A 16,091-nucleotide genomic window follows, 5' to 3' on the forward strand; every position below is an offset into this window, starting at 1 on the left:
ATAATTAAGAAATGTCTCCATTTGGAAGCTTTGAAACTTGGGCCAAATGTTTTGGGTTTCCTTCCACAAGTTTCTCAGAGCCGGAGTAACTGAGTCAGGTTTGGAGTCTTCCAGATGTGCCCACAGATGTTCTGTAGGATTAATGACCACTGCGGTTCCGTGACTTTGTTGTCCTTAAGCCCCTTCGCAGCGAATGTGGAAGTGTGCTTGGGGTCATTGTGCCTTTGGAAGACTTCCTGGCTGATGTCTTCAGATGTTATTGGAATATATCGGGGTATTAAAAAGTCTTAAAACGTCTAAAATCCAATCATTTGAACTTATCTCTAAAGTTAACAGTAGAACAAATATTAGTTCAAAATAAAGAGGCTTCTGGTGTTTTTAGTGAGGTTCAGCATTTTTTATTCCAATGTGAAAGAGCTGCAAAATAATCCTGTATTTTTAAAGTAATTCTGAGTTTCCTTCAGGCCTTTTGTCCTTTTTTAGCAGTTTGGTTGTGAAATGGGTCTCAAATTGTCTTCATTATGGTCTTAAAAAGTCTTAAATTTGACTTGTTGAAACCTGCAGAGACCCTGTATATCATGTGTATATCATTATGTGCCTTTGGAAGACTTCCTGGCTGATTTCTTCAGATGTTATTGGAACATATCGGGGTATTAAAAAGTCTTAAAACGTCTAAAATCCAATCATTTGAACTTATCTCTAAAGTTAACAGTAGAACAAATATTAGTTCACAATAAAGAGGCTTCTGGTGTTTTTAGTGAGGTTCAGCATTTTTTATTCCAATGTGAAAGAGCTGCAAAATAATCCTGTATTTTTAAAGTAATTCTGAGTTTCCTTCAGGCCTTTTGTCCTTTTTTAGCAGTTTGGTTGTGAAATGGGTCTCAAATTGTCTTCATTATGGTCTTAAAAAGTCTTAAATTTGACTTGTTGAAACCTGCAGAGACCCTGTATATCATGTGTATATCATTATGTGCCTTTGGAAGACTTCCTGGCTGATTTCTTCAGATGTTATTGGAACATATCGGGGTATTAAAAAGTCTTAAAACGTCTAAAATCCATTCATTTGAATTTAAAATGTCTAAAATTATCTTAGGATTTCATAAAATGTCTTAAATACGATTTTGAAAGGTCTTAAAAATGTCTTAACGTTACTTTTATTTAAAACAAATATATTCGAGCTGCTGCTGCACATAGGCGTGTATTTTCCTCTGGATTCGGCTCAGGAAACGAGTCTAACGTCACGTGCACTGACACGTGCACGAAACTGATGAGAAACCCTGACGTGATGAAGTTAGAACACAAAGTAAATCACCTTATTGTAGTTACTTTATTTCCATGTCTGCATTAATGTGTTCCTTCACAATCCACTTCTTCTTCTTCACTTTGTTTATATACAAGTGTTGCAATTAAAAAATGAGGCGGGGGGGGGTCTCATCTCCAAAGTTAACAGTAGAACAAATATTAGTTCACAATAAAGAGGCTTCTGGTGTTTTTAGTTAGATTCAGCATTTTTTTATTCCAATGTGAAAGAGCTGCAAAATAATCCTGTATTTTTAAAGTAATTCTGAGTTTCCTTCAGGCCTTTTGTCCTTTTTTAGCAGTTTGGTTGTGAAATGGGTCTTAAATTGTCTTCATTATGGTCTTAAAAAGTCTTAAATTTGGCTTGTTGAAACCTGCAGAGACCCTGAATATCAGGGGAGTCAAACTCAAATACACAGGGGGCCAAAGTTTTAAATTGAACAAAGGTTGAACAAATGAACCTTTTAATATGGAACCCAACAAGTTTTGATTTAACAATGAATAGTGAACAAGGCTTATATAACTTTAAAGTCCAGGGGTGCAAAACTGCTAATAATAATAAAAACATATCAATGGCATATTAAATTAAATAAAAATAAAAATTGAATGCCTCCTTTCTGTTTGCAGCCTTCTGATTTATGTCAAAATTAGCTTCTTACACAGGCTAATAAATGTGAAAATAAAATAACATAAACCTCTTTTCATCTCCTTTACTTTCTGGCTCCTTTGAGCTGAGTCCAGGTCCTTATATTTGTCCTGGTGTTTCGTTTCATAGTGTCTCTAATATTATATCCTTAGTTACTCCTTAGTTACTCCTCAGTTACTCCTTAGTTACTCCTTAGTTACTCCTTAGTTACTCCTCAGTTACTCCTTAGTCACTCCTTAGTTACTCCTCAGTTACTCCTTAGTCACTCCTTAGTTACTCCTCAGTTACTCCTCAGTTACTCCTTAGTTACTCCTTAGTCACTCCTTAGTTACTCCTTAGTTACCCCTTAGTTACTCCTCAGTTACTCCTTAGGTACTCCTTAGTTACTCCTTAGTCACTCCTTAGTTACTCCTTAGTTACTCCTTAGTTACTCCTTAGTTACTGACACGTTGGCTCCACAAACAAGACAAACAGGTCCATCTTTTACATAAACAGATATTCTGTCTCCCACCTGTCCAGAAAAGTTCTATTTCTGCCTTTCTTTTGGCCATTTTTTGGTAGGTAACAGTGACAGCTGTGGTTTGAGGTCGAAGTGTGGTCTGGGGGAGAGGCGGGGGGCACAAGAAGACCGCTAGCATAGATGCTACTGACACAGAGGAGGGGGGTACCTGCCTCTGCCCTAACTGAGGCGCCAAAACAACAGCAGAGCATTATGGGATTTGTAGTATAAGCTGTGAATGCGCTGCCGCCGTATAATACTGGCGGTCACCTCTAATATTTATTTGAAATTGCCTCGCAGGCCAAATATAATTACAGAGCCAGAGTTTGACACCTATGCTGTATATCCACATAATTTTCTTTTCTCAGGATGCCGACGGGCACCAGTCCCCCCCCCCCCAAAGCAAAGCAGCCCCACAGCACGATGCTGCCTCCCCTGTACCGTCTGAAGCTTGCACTTTCCCCCTTTTCCCTCCAAATACACTGTTGATCGTTATGGCCACAGAACATGTCTCCAAAACGAAGGTGACTTTCTCCTCGCTGAGCTCAGGACTCGTTTTACTGTGGATAACGACAGAATCTGACCAGGTTCAGCCAGCATCCTCAGAAGGTCTTTAGTTTCACACCAAAACACGTTGATCTGGGACTCCGAATCCTTCTCCTTCCTGAGATGTATGATGGCTTCGTGTTATTCTGTGAGCAGATGAACGTGGGACCTTCAGGCATCTGGAAATGGCACCAAAGGGTGAAACAGACTTGTGGGTTTTTTACCTCTTGGTTGATTTCTTTAGATTTTTCCGTGAGGTTCTCTGTTTGAGGTGTCTTTTCCTTTTCCTGAAGTGTAAACTTGTGGTTTCTGTGCTGCGTCTATCAGAGGGAAGGTTTATAAAAAGGGTTTTAGTCATAAGTGTGCTGTAAAATGTGTTTATTGTCTCTCCGGTTGAGGACATTTTCTTAATATCTCCTGCTCAGAGTTATTAAACGTTCAGTTGGCTGCTTTTAAAACTGAAGCCATGAAGTGAAAAATATTAATTTAGTTTCAACATAGTGCTGTTAACCTACTGCAAGAAGTGTTTATTCCTCCCGTAGGTTTCTTTTTATTTGTCCTGGAGATAAACGGGGACATTCCCTGAGATGAATCTTCATTAAAGAAACTAATGCCTCTGCAGGGCTCAGTGTGGATCAACAACAGATCGAGGATTGTGCGGAGCGATTATACCACGAGCAACGGCATCATTCACCACATCGACACGCTGCTGACGCCCTTCGAGCTGGAGGACAAACCACAGCTCGATGTTAAAACGGTGCGCAGAGTTTATTCTCAATGAATGAATGCAGAATCTGAATAAATGCACAGTTTGATGAGTCCGTCTGTGTGTTTTTAGATGAACTTCACCACCGCAGCCACAGTTTATGGCTACAGCAAGTTCTACAAACTCATCGAGGTAAAAGCACATAGCATCTCCTGCCTTCTTGTTTTGTACATATTTATCCTCCCTTTATATTACACTTATATTCCAAAACCAGACTCAGTCAAAAATATAATTACAGATATTTGTTATGCAAAGCAGCCGCAGCCAGAACTAATGAAAAACTAATTAAACTCACATTTTTCCTTCTTCAGTTTGATTTTGTGGAGTTCTAATTTAAGAATGAGGTCAACTCCTTGTAAATTTCCACATCGGTTGGAACAAATTGATTTGTATGACTGCATGTCCACTCTGGATTATCTTAATTAAGGTGAACTGTTTGCTTAAAAACTGTTGAGGCAATTAATGTGAGGTTCAGTGAAGTCCTCTCTTTAATTATTTGTTTGTCCTCCACAGTTCTGAAGGTTGTTAAAATCTGACAAATGAAGGCAAACAGAGAATCAGTGGCGTATAATATTACTTTGCCAGTACTTAAAGGGCATTTATATGAAACTGAATGATTGATTTAAAGGTGACATATTCTGTAAAAATCCCTTCTTTCTATTCCTGGGAAAACATATTAGACACAACCCTTGTATTTGTTTGAGTTCCCCTTTGTTTGAAAGTTCCTCATTTAACGTTCATTTCTAAAGTACGTCACTCCTTAAGTTGGCTCCGCCTCCTCCTCTAAGCCCCGCCCCCTCACATCCACCCTGCTGGACGGATGAAGCCAGCGTCTGGTGGAAATGTTCTGCTGTCAGCTGCACTGAGGAGCATGCATCTTCCATCCAGCAGCAGCCTCAGAGGATATAAGAGCCCAGTGGATAAACTATATCTGAGGCTAATGTTCCAGCAGAGTTAGCTAAAGACTGTGAATGTGCAGCAAACACTTTTCATCCCACTGTTTTAACAACTTGGTCCAGTTCAACGCTGGACTGAAGGAACTGAGCCACAAAGAGGATCAGTTCCAACTCTCAGAGCCTGAACTTCAGAGCAGGGAAATGGAAGCATCTGAGAAATAACTCCTCATGGTTTATTTACTGATTTTTTTTCTTCCTTTAGCAGCAGCTAACGCTAACAGCTTAGCTAATGAAGATGACGTACACCAACTTCTAAGGAGTTCCTGCTGTTCCTTCCTGAAAGATGAAAATTATTGTTCCCACATTACTTTGTTAGCAGCAGCTAACGCTAACAGCTTAGCTAATGAAGATGACGTACACCAACTTCTAAGGAGTTCCTGCTGTTCCTTCCTGAAAGATGAACATTATTGTTCCCACATTACTTTGTTAGCTGAAGCTTTCTAGCTGAACGGTTCCGTTCTGTAACTCAGACAACCTGCAGCTGTGTGTTTAAGGTGTGTTTCCAACACAACACCGGTCCTCTCCTCACTCTCTGTGTGTTAGCGTTACATTATCGGCATGTTTCTGATAAAGATGGAGGTCTCCAAATACAACTGTTTAATTAGGTTAATATATCCAAAGTGTTTAAACGCAGTAATTAACGGTACACATGCATTACTACGAGTTACGCTGTGAACATCTCCGGCTTGGTCCATTAGTTAATGAGAGAGCATCGTTTGCTAGCATCTGCTGCTAACTTACAGCTAACTGCTAAACTGTTTCCCTCTGGGATCAATAGAGTAACTATCTGTATCTATATATAGAGCTGGAGTGTTTCTGACTGGAGGAACAGCTTCTTTATGTCCGTGTTACTGCATTAAATCACACAGCAGGTGTCCAGGTGTTGATGACAGGTAACGCAGGTAAACACAGCGTGTCCTCAGCCAACGTACAAACCTACAGAAACTAGCCCTTCACCAACTTCCTGTTGATGCCTGGTTGGTTGAACCTCTCTGGGAGCTCCTTGACTCCAGTTCAAAGTGACATAATCCCACAGTTTTGTCACTTTCTGATCAGAGACTTTCTTCAAGAGCTCAGCTGAGCCGCGACCACTTGGCTACTTGCTAAAGCTTCCACCCCTCAAATCATACTTTTATGTTTACTTTTACATTTCATTTTATCTTATTTCTCTATTTTATTTTATTTGGTAGTTTCCCCCTTGTTCCATAACTGTTGCGCAGCAATTTCCCTCGGGATAAATAAAGCCTCTTGAATACTGTAATTTGACTAAAGTCTGTCTCATACATCTCAATAAGACCTCAGAAAATTGTGTCAATTTGTTAAAAAAAGGCGATAATACGTCACCTTTAAAGCAGCCTGATTGGCTGTACACCTGAGGCCACTTCCTGTTTTTTTATAGTAATTAAGGATGATAATTAATAAATTTTTTCAGTCTGCAGGAGTTTGTTCTGCAACTTTGTTCTGTCCATCTTTTTAACAGGATGCAGGGTTGCTGCCTGTGCTCCAGATGTCCGTCCACCTGCCGTTCACCATTTTCTGGCCCACCAATAAGGCCCTCGAGTCCCTGCAGCCTGAGAGGCAGCACTGGCTCGCCAACCTTGACCACCAGGAGCAACTTGCTGCCATCGTTAAGGCTCACATCGTGCGCAACTCCAGGGTAAGAGCAGGGTGAGATGGGAGGTTTGTTCTCTCAGTTAGAGGAGGGAGGATCTGGTGGTTGTTGCTCTTGGAACAGATTTTTCTTTGTATTTTCTTTGTAATTTCGTGTCATTATCAGTCAGGATTGGGTTTAATGTTGGGTTAAAGGCTGGTTTTAGACGTATTATCTTCCTGCTTACATATGCTAACCGTAACTAGCACAAGGAAACATGACTGTGTGTGTGTGCAGCTGACAGGTATCACTCAGCCGAGTAAATCCCCATCGTACCGGACCATGCACGGATCCACTATCAGGCTGAGCTGCGACAGGACGCTGGTGGTGAGAAAAACACACAAATAAACCAAAGAGCCAAAACAACCAGTTGTTTTTACAAAAGGAGCGAAGAAGACAGAAAGCCCCCTGATTGGACTCTTAAGTCACATGATCGCCACAATGATCTGCACCAATCAGCTGCTTCATTTCACTGCATCCAGTTGTGTTCTGTGGCTGTAATATTAAAACTTTACTCTGTGTGTGTGTGTGTGTGTGTGTGTGTTCAGGGGGAAGTATTGATTAATGATAATTCAGCCAGGCTGGTGGAGCGCTACTTGACCTTCAAAGATGGCCTGGCGTATGGCATCGACCAGCTGCTGGAGCCACCTGGCCTGGGAGCGTTCTGCGACAGTGTGGAGAACAGAACCACCTACGTTAGTAGATCTAACGCTGATACTGTAAAATCTGTGTCTGCAACAGGCACATCGAGAGGAAAATGCACCAAAATGATCCTTCTAATTTAGAGGAATCACTGCAGTCAGGTGATGTGAAGTAAATCTGAGCCACGAAGCTCTAATGATGTCGTTCAGTGAAGGAAGCAAGAGCTTGTCGTCCAAAATGAAAGGAGAGATGTAGTATTTTAGCTTGAAATGAGTGGGTTTTCATCAGGTTACTGCAGAGCTTAAACAGCTGACTCATTCATTTGAATCAGGTGTGCTGGAGCAGGGAAACCTGCAGGGCTGTGTGCCTCATGGACCTGTGTTGATCAATCAGAGGCTCTTACAGCTATTATCAGTCTCCAGAGCTGCTGTTCTTATTTATCGATTGCCCAGCAAATATCCAATTCCCCGTTTGTTTGATTAAATTATTGGAAACTGGACTCAAAGTTCCTTTTGCTGAATGTTTCAGGGACTCTGTGGAATCTGCAGCTTCACTCTGTCAAACTGTCCCCTCAATCACATAGATACGGTAAGAACGTCTACGAATCAGAGCTTCAGCTGCCTTAAATGAACTAAAAAAGGAGGTTAAACCTGGTTCCATGCAGGGGAAGACGGAGAGCTGTTTCAAATTTCGCAGCAGGTACAAGTTCAGAAGGTATCCGCTGTGGTATGACCTGGACGATCCCATCGGCACCCAGAGGGGCTGTAAGAGGGTCTGCCTGTATCCTTCATGGGTCCAGAAGTGCTGCAAAAACCACTACAGCAAAGACTGTCAGGGTAAGGAATTAGATGTTCTCTGCACATTAAGGTCCGAGTTACGCTGCGTTCGGGCTCTAAACCTGCTTCATGCGCTCCAGTGTGTCCAGGTGGTGTCGAAGCTCCCTGTGGCAACCATGGCAACTGTAGTGATGGCATTCGTGGTTCAGGACACTGCCGGTGCCACAAGGGATTCAGAGGACAATCCTGCGAATTGTGCTCCAGTGGTTACTACGGCGCCAACTGCACAGGTACGGACCAGAGCCACAAACATTGAGTCCAAACGGTGGAAAAAACGCCAGAATTCAGCAGGAAGAAATGATGAAGGATGCCAGTGCAGCTGCTGGATACTGCAGCACAGCCAGAACCTTCTTAAAATTTAGCACAAGTGTATAATCCGTGCATGAGCTTCAAATACAGATGCAGGTTTATCTTAAAAAAAGAAGTAGAAACAAGATGAGAGCCACAAAATATGAATTAAAGAAGAAATAATCATTGATTGGTCCTTCACTTTACCTGCGGCTCATTAAAAAGAGGTGAGCGGGTTCAGATGAAATGGACCGAGCTTCCTTCAGCCTCTTAAAGAAGGAAAAGGTCATTTAAGGAGGTTCTGCTCTGCAGGCAGTTCCCACTTTTCACAGAAAGTTACAGAAACCAGCAGGTGAAAGGATACGTATTTAATGATGTGACATCAAACACGTCGGCTCCATCAGACGCACCCCTGGGGGGGGGGGATTTAAAGCAGTGTAAAAATCCATGAAAACAAGCCACACAAATGCTTCGGAAACACCTTCAAGATGACTCAGAGCTAAATTTAGAAGACTTTGTGGCATCTTCTACAGTCCTGTTGGGCCCAATTCATCCTGAACTGTGTTCAAGTCTTTAAAAGCTCATCCTGTCATACTTTTTCAAACCCTTTCATAATGAGCCAAGTACCTGCTCCCGGCCTGCAGTCAACATTAAACTACTGCTGGGACTGGCTGTGGGACGGGGATAAGGGTCATCACACCGAGTCAAACAAGACAAAAATATGTTTCGATGCAGCTTTGAGCAAGAAATTATCCAGACAAAATGTGAGACTCTAATCTCAATATTCTGTGAGAAAAAAATGCAAAACTATAAAAGATATCAATCTTTTATAGGGAGCTCCTCCCCCCGATGGTGTAGCTCCTCCCCCTGATGTTGGAGCTCCTCCCTCTGGATGTTGGAGCTCCTCCCCCCGATGTTGGAGCTCCTCCCTCCGGATGGTGGAGCTCCTCCCCCTGGATGGTGGAGCTCCTCCCCCCTGATGTTGGAGCTCCTCCCTCTGGATGTTGGAGCTCCTCCCCCCGATGTTGGAGCTCCTCCCTCCGGATGGTGGAGCTCCTCCCCCTGGATGGTGAAGCTCCTCCCCCTGATGGTGAAGCTCCTCCCCCTGATGTTGGAGCTCCTCCCTCTGGATGTTGGAGCTCCTCCCCCTATCTATAAGGCTGAGCCCCGCCCCCCTCTGAAGGAAACCACGACCTCATTCTTTGGGTCAGAACCCAGATCTGTGAGCACAGGTGAGGGTTGGAGCAAAGATGGAGCAGGAACCTGAAAGCTTCTCCTTCCAGCTCAGCTCCTTCATTACTGCTGACGGAGCCCCGATCTGTCTGTCCATCTCTGTCACCACCTCCATCCCTCGCTAAAGAGATCCTGAGTTGTTTTTTCTGAGCCAGAAGACGGAGAACAGGCAGAATAAACTGGAAAAATTAAAAGAAAGAAAGTGTTTCTATTTAAATTTTTCCCATTGGCACATTTAAAAAGATGAGAATCTATTTTAAGCTTCTATCAGCCGTGAAACAAACTGCTCCATTCACCTGTTTCACTGATATTTACTGATCCCAGACGGCTCCATCATCTCTCTGACGGGTCACACAGACAGAGGTAGGAATGGTTACCTTGGGAACCATTTTTGACCACATATCTGGTTACCGGTGAAAGAAAGAGACGGTAAAGTCAGCAGCTCCTTTCTGAGGAGGCGGAGAGCTTTGAATAAGACGCCGGTTCAGCTGCTTTCGTCTCTTTGTTGGAAGCACAGTTTCACAGCGGCATTGTGATGGAAATCACGTTTAAACGAATCCGATTACTCGAGTAATCGATCAGATTCTTGAACTCCTCCCCTCGGGGCAGGAGCTGAGCGCTGACCTTAAACATCCTGATCTGACATGAACGTGTCGCCACCTCCGATGGAAATCTGGCCTCTTTGTGACCTCTTCACACCCAAAAACAGAAGCCGACAGACTCTCAACGCCTCGGCTCTCCAGCAGTCTGTCACCATAGCAACGCTGCACACTCGCCATGCCCGGATGTGCTTGGACACAAACCAGCAGACCGAGTTAACAACATGAAACATCTGCAGGTCGTCTTGTTTTAGTCAGGAGAGGCAGCAAAAAAACCCAAAACACACCGTCACAAACCTTTGAACTGCATTCTGGGAGTAGCGGTCGATTTCCCCGACTGTAGGCTGGTCCCTGAACGTTGCACAGAGCCAGACTGTGACCGAAATAACTCCTGTTCTCACACCTCTGCTCGATTAGAAAATGTGTAAAGTTGTGTTTGTGTGTCTCAGCCTGCAGCTGTGAGAAGCAGGGAAGGTGTGACGAAGGCATCGAAGGCACCGGGCGGTGTGTCTGTGAACCGGGCTGGGAAGGCGATCGCTGCCAGAACGAGATCGGTGAGCGTTACGGTTAATGAGTCCCACACCTAACGACTTCCACTGGATGTAAGCCTTTAAAAGCACCTCAGAAACGGGTCTTAGAAAGTATCTGAGGTGGTTTAAAGCTGGTGTTATCGTGCACTTCCCTCTGAATGTTTCTGCAGAAGCTCCAGACTCAAATAAGTCTGAAAAATGAAAGGTTCTGCCACATTATAGTTAAACGGCAGTTCTCAGGAGCAGAAAAACACAGAAAAACATACAGGTAATGTAGACAGAAAGCTTCACATCTACTAACTAATGATACAAAGGTTCAAACTAAGGCTAGATTAAGTGTTCTGCGGAATTAAAAACAAATTATAAACTAAACAGGCGAGAAAAAAACCTTCATCCAGATGGAAGAAGAAGCTTAAAACACTAAATACTGTCGCTGTCTGTGGTTTTTCTGTGGCTCATAAGGAGTTTAACCAAAGACAAAGACAGGACTGACTCAATAAAAGCAGGTAAAACATCATGAGGTCAAAGGAGGCGGATCCTGCAGAACCTGAACCTTCGTCCAGCCTGTTCTCCAATAACTCATCATTATATATGTATTTATATATGTATATATATGTGTATATATATGTATGTATGTGTATATATGTGTGTGTATGTATATATATATATATACATATGTATATGTGTGTATATATATATATATATATATGTGACGGAGTTACGGATTCATGAGCAATTTGTTCATCATTTATTCCATTTAACTGTCCAAACTTTTGCTGTTTTATTATTTAAGTCGTGGAAGCTGCATTATTGATAAAAACTTGCTTTTCTTTTAGCACGAATACGATTTTTATTTGTTACTCCATCACCTTATGGATCGATCGATTGATTGATGGCTCCTGTTTGCAGGCTCGATCCCAGAGGAGTGCCGGCAGTGCCACGCTGAGGCCGACTGCGTGCCACGAGTCGGGTGTCAGTGTAAGCCTGGATTCGAGGGGAACGGCACCTTCTGCAGCCCGGAGCCACGTGAGTGTTGTTCAGCCAGAGATCCTTAAAGGAGCTGAAGGCTGAGGCCAAAAAGAGTCCGATCCCTTTAAAAGAGAAAGCAGCTGTAAATAGCTTTGTAACCACGGAGTGAGAGGCAGGAAAGTGCTGACCTTAAAGTGGGATCACCCTGACCCAGCTGTGGCTCTAACACACAACCTCACTCTGTCAGGGGAGGGAACGCCACTGTGTCTGAGTCTGGACCAAAAGGCGATTCGTTTACTTGAATCAAACCTCATTAACATTTCAGGCTGCAACACATCCCATAAAAGTCAGGACAGTGAATCTTTTCCCACTTTGTTCATGTTGTTTCTGTATTTATCAGACGCTTTTATCCAAAGCGACTTACAAATGAAGATATAACAGCTTTATAAAAAGCTAACAATAAGCTACATAGAAGGAACCCAGGAGTCCGACTCTGTCAGAGGGGACAGAGTAGAGATAGGGTGCAGGCATAGAAGGAAGAGCAGAAAGATAAAGTGCAGAGATAGAGGGGGGAGGGAAGTACAAGGTAAGTGCTGGGATAGGAGATGCTCTCTGAAGAGCTGGGTTTTCAGGAGCTTCTTGAAGATAGACAGGGACGCCCCTGTTCTGGTAGCGCTCGGTAGGTCATTCCACCATCGTGGGACGACACATGAACAGAGTTTGGATTGTCTTAGGCGTGGTGTAGGAGCTGCTAGACGACAATCCTGGGACCAACGGAGGGACCCAGTTGGGACAGAAGCCTTTGCAAGAGCATTCAAGTAGATGGAGCCGTTCCATTAAGCTCTTTGTAGCTAACATCAGGGACTTGGATCTGATGCTGGTGGCTAAGGGCAGCCAGAGGAGCTCAATGAACAGAGGGGGGGCGTGTTCTTTTAGGCTGATCCAAGACCAGACGCACCGCCGCGTTCTGGACCATCTGCAGAGGTTTCACAGGCTGGAGACCAGTTAGGAAACCAGTTAGGAGACCAGTTAGGAAACCAGTTAGGAGACCAGTTAGGAAACCAGTTAGGAGACCAGTTAGGAAACCAGTTAGGAGACCAGTTAGGAAACCAGTTAGGAGAACAGTTAGGAGACCAGTTAGGAGAACAGTTAGGAGACCAGTTAGGAAACCAGTTAGGAGAGCAGTTGCAGTAGTCAAGGTGGGAGATGACCATGGCCTGCACCAGGAGCTGGGGGGCATGTTGGGTCAGGTATGGTCTGATCTTTCTTATGTTTAGTAATGCAAAGCGGCTGAACGAGCAACCGAGGTAACGTGATCTTTGAAGGTTAGTTGGTCATCAGTCATGACACCAAAGTTTCTAGCAACCTTTGATGGAGCAAGAGATGCAGATGCTGTGGTTGGTTTGGCTGTTGAAGACGAGCAGTTTGTAACGTTTCCTTCTGCCAACACTTAAAGCCGTTCTGACTCTGAGGAAACCAGGTGATGCAGAGTTCCAGCTGTTATTTTGTCCCATTCCTCCTTAAACAGGTGTTAAGGTGTGCAGCAGTGCGGGGGGGTGGTTGTTTCTCTGCTGGGGACAGGTCAGGACTGCAGGCAGCCAGTCCAGCACCCGTACCTCTTCTTCCTCAGCCAGGCCTTTGGACTGTGGCAGAATGTGGTTTTCCATGGTCTGCTTGAACAATGCTGGGACGTCCCAGGAAAAGATGTGGCCTTGAAGGCAGCATATGTTGCTGTAAAATCTCAGTGAGCTTTTCTGCATTAATGCTGCCGTCACACAAGTGGAAATGAGCTTTGCCCCCTGATCCAACCCCATACCATCACAGAGCCTGGCTGCAGGGACTGGCTGCTGACAGCAGGCTGGATGCTGCTTTTGCTCTTTGCTCCATTTCTTCCAACAAAGATGTGGAATACTGATGGGTCTGACCACAGCCCACGTTTCCACCGTGTGACGGTCCATCCCAGACGCCTCCGAGCCCAGAGAAGTGGACGAGGTTAACATCAGGCTTCTTTTCTGCACAGTAAAGCTTGTGAATGGAACTCTGTATTGTGGTGCTTGACAAAGGTTTCCACAGTAATCCCTTGTCCATGTGCTTCTATCAGCTGCTGATGAATGACGGTTCTTGATGCAGCGTCTGAGGGGTCAGAGGTCACGGGGGTCCAGTTTAGGCTCAGAGATCTGAGGGGTCAGAGGTCACGGGGTCCAGCTTAGGCTTGCTCCCTCGTCCTTTACACTGAAACTCCTCCAGGTTCCCTGAATGCTTTAATTATATTCTGCTCTGTAGAGGCAGAAATATGCAGATCCCTTCCAGTCTTTCTCTGAGGAACATTGTTTTAAACACAAACTGGAGCTCCTCTGAACATCTTTTGTCCCAAATCATGATTTCAATCTGTTCTTCTCCTTTTTAATTACTGGACCTAAACTGCCCCGCCCCAACTTTTTGCAGCTTGAAACTCTAAACTGTTTCTAACCGTGTAACACCAAATATCTTTGGTTCGGCGTATGAATGACAGCATCAGCAGAAGTTAGATCTGTTTATCCATGTGAACCCTGCAGCTCCGGACCTCTGCTCCGAGTACAACGGCGGCTGTCACACCAACGCAGTCTGCAACCAGACGGGACTGGCTGTCAACTGCACCTGCCACAGTGGTTACCAAGGAGACGGCATCTCCTGCGAGCCCGTCAACAGGTGGGTGTGGCCAGTAGCGTCCTCTGACCTCAGTTTCCTGAAGCTTTATCCTTGAATCTGCCTTGTGGTTGGCTTGCTGTGGGTTTTAAGATGCTTTTATTGGTTTTAAAAGCTGCTGAGTGGTCTTCGCCCATTTATCTGACTTTCTTTTGGTTTCTGAACCTCCTCCGACACACGTCTGATATCTGCTGCTGAAGTCGGGACTAAAACATACGGAGCGGCATCATTTAGCTACTCTGGTCCTCGTTTATGGATCAGCCTTCCTGAGGGCAGCTGGGACTGGAACTTACCTTTTTAGTAAAGCTTTTAATTTAATTTCATTCATTTATATTCTCTTTTACTTGGTGTTTTCTAATAAAACACTCAGCTGTAAGTCCATGTGTGCAGCTGTGGGTTTGGCTGCTTTACTCCATCTTTTGCTGCATATTTTCTATGAAAAGTGATGTACAAATAAAGATCGATCGATAAAATAGAGAAAGAAAATCATACAATATGTTTACTGTAAACTATTCTTATCCGGTCGACCCAGATATTACATGATGGGGGTTCAGGTCTGGACTGTTTTGCTTATTTTAACCATAAAAAGGTTCAGAAAACGTTCTGTCAGTCAGTGCTTTTGCCTGTTTTTCCAGAATATTTAGAACTTTCAGTGTCTGGTTATAGAAAACGATTGATTTTACAGTTTTAGTGATTTAAAAAATATATATTTTTCATGTTAAATATAGAGAATATTTAAAACTTTCAGTGTCTGGTTACAGAAAACTATTGATTTTACAGTTTTAGTGATTAAAAAACACCATCAACACATTTTTCATGTTAAATTTGACATTTAAACATTATAAAACATATTTACAATAATAATTTTTCTCTCAATGTGCAAAATCGGGCGATAAAATGTAAACTATGTAGATGCAGTTATTTCCAGCTCTGCTCTCAGGCTGCAGACACACTTCTCTCATATGAAGATCAGATAAAATGACCATGAACTGGTCTCTGGTTGGGATCCTGGCTGGGAACAGCACATGGGAAATGGGTTCCTTACACCAAACGTCACTAATCTTCTGCAGGTTCATGTGCAGCAACAAGTCTGAGCTTTTTCATCTCTTCTGGAGTTATTTCAGTCCAGGTTTTGAGGCTGGTTTGCCGGCTTCCTGTAGATAAATTACCGTAATAACCACAGAGGAAACCTCTCAGCTTTCAGAAGCTGTTTGAATTTTGAGGGTTAAAGGTCAACCATCTGACTGTAACTGTCTTTGAGAACCTGCTTGATTCCATTTGGTTGATGTGTGAAACATCTTTTTATCACTTTTCACTGCTCACTGAAGGCACTTCCTGTTTGTCTTGTATGCCTCATTTGTTTACTGCTGCACCTATTTAAGTCCATTTAACGAAGCCAAGCCTGGGTTTTTTCTGTCCAGATGTGTTGAAGAGCAGAACGGAGGCTGCAGCGACTTCGCCCTCTGCAAGTTCACTGGTCCAGTGAGTAACGGCCTTCGTCCTCATCATCTGTCTTCTTCTTTGTGTCTTTAATACCTCCAGGACAGGTGTGGTTTCAGCGCCTAAAGAAACGTCACAAATCTGGGTTTAATGTCCTTTTCCAACAGGTTGAAAGCTGATGGAACACATTCAGACTGTACCAGCTTCACCTCTCACTTGTCTGGTTTCCTCAGAACGAGCGAGAGTGCGAGTGCCAGCCGGGATACGTGGGTAACGGAGTCCAGTGCCTGGAGAAGGCGACGCCTCCCGTCGACCGCTGCCTGGAGGACAACGGGGGCTGCGACCCCGTGGCCACCTGCAAGGACCTGCATTACCATGGTGACGCTTACTGTTGTAAACACGGGGCTCATTAGTGGCTGTTACTGTTAATTCTTCAGGGTTTCACTCTGTTAATGATGCAGAAGGTATCGGGTGATCAGAGAGCAGGTGCTCCTCAGCCTCAGCTG

At 43.9% G+C, this 16,091-nt stretch overlaps 1 protein-coding gene across 1 annotated transcript in view; it reads left to right on the top strand.

Annotated features, from left to right (window-relative positions):
• stab1 (stabilin 1) overlaps positions 1–16,091 on the top strand; it is a 111,085-nt gene that overhangs the window by 77,992 nt on the left and 17,002 nt on the right. Inside the window, exons 49-61 of the mRNA XM_072381442.1 lie at positions 3,613–3,747; positions 3,829–3,888; positions 6,193–6,369; positions 6,601–6,690; positions 6,912–7,058; positions 7,534–7,593; positions 7,670–7,841; positions 7,922–8,071; positions 10,411–10,515; positions 11,401–11,517; positions 14,016–14,148; positions 15,567–15,627; positions 15,819–15,963. Coding sequence (XP_072237543.1) covers positions 3,613–3,747; positions 3,829–3,888; positions 6,193–6,369; positions 6,601–6,690; positions 6,912–7,058; positions 7,534–7,593; positions 7,670–7,841; positions 7,922–8,071; positions 10,411–10,515; positions 11,401–11,517; positions 14,016–14,148; positions 15,567–15,627; positions 15,819–15,963 — 1,552 coding nt within the window. The remainder of the gene's footprint in view (positions 1–3,612; positions 3,748–3,828; positions 3,889–6,192; positions 6,370–6,600; positions 6,691–6,911; positions 7,059–7,533; positions 7,594–7,669; positions 7,842–7,921; positions 8,072–10,410; positions 10,516–11,400; positions 11,518–14,015; positions 14,149–15,566; positions 15,628–15,818; positions 15,964–16,091) is intronic.

Source organism: Leuresthes tenuis, unplaced genomic scaffold (genome assembly GCF_036924035.1).
Source record: "Leuresthes tenuis unplaced genomic scaffold, fLeuTen1.0.hap1 SCAF_3, whole genome shotgun sequence".
Taxonomy (NCBI): domain Eukaryota; kingdom Metazoa; phylum Chordata; class Actinopteri; order Atheriniformes; family Atherinopsidae; genus Leuresthes; species Leuresthes tenuis.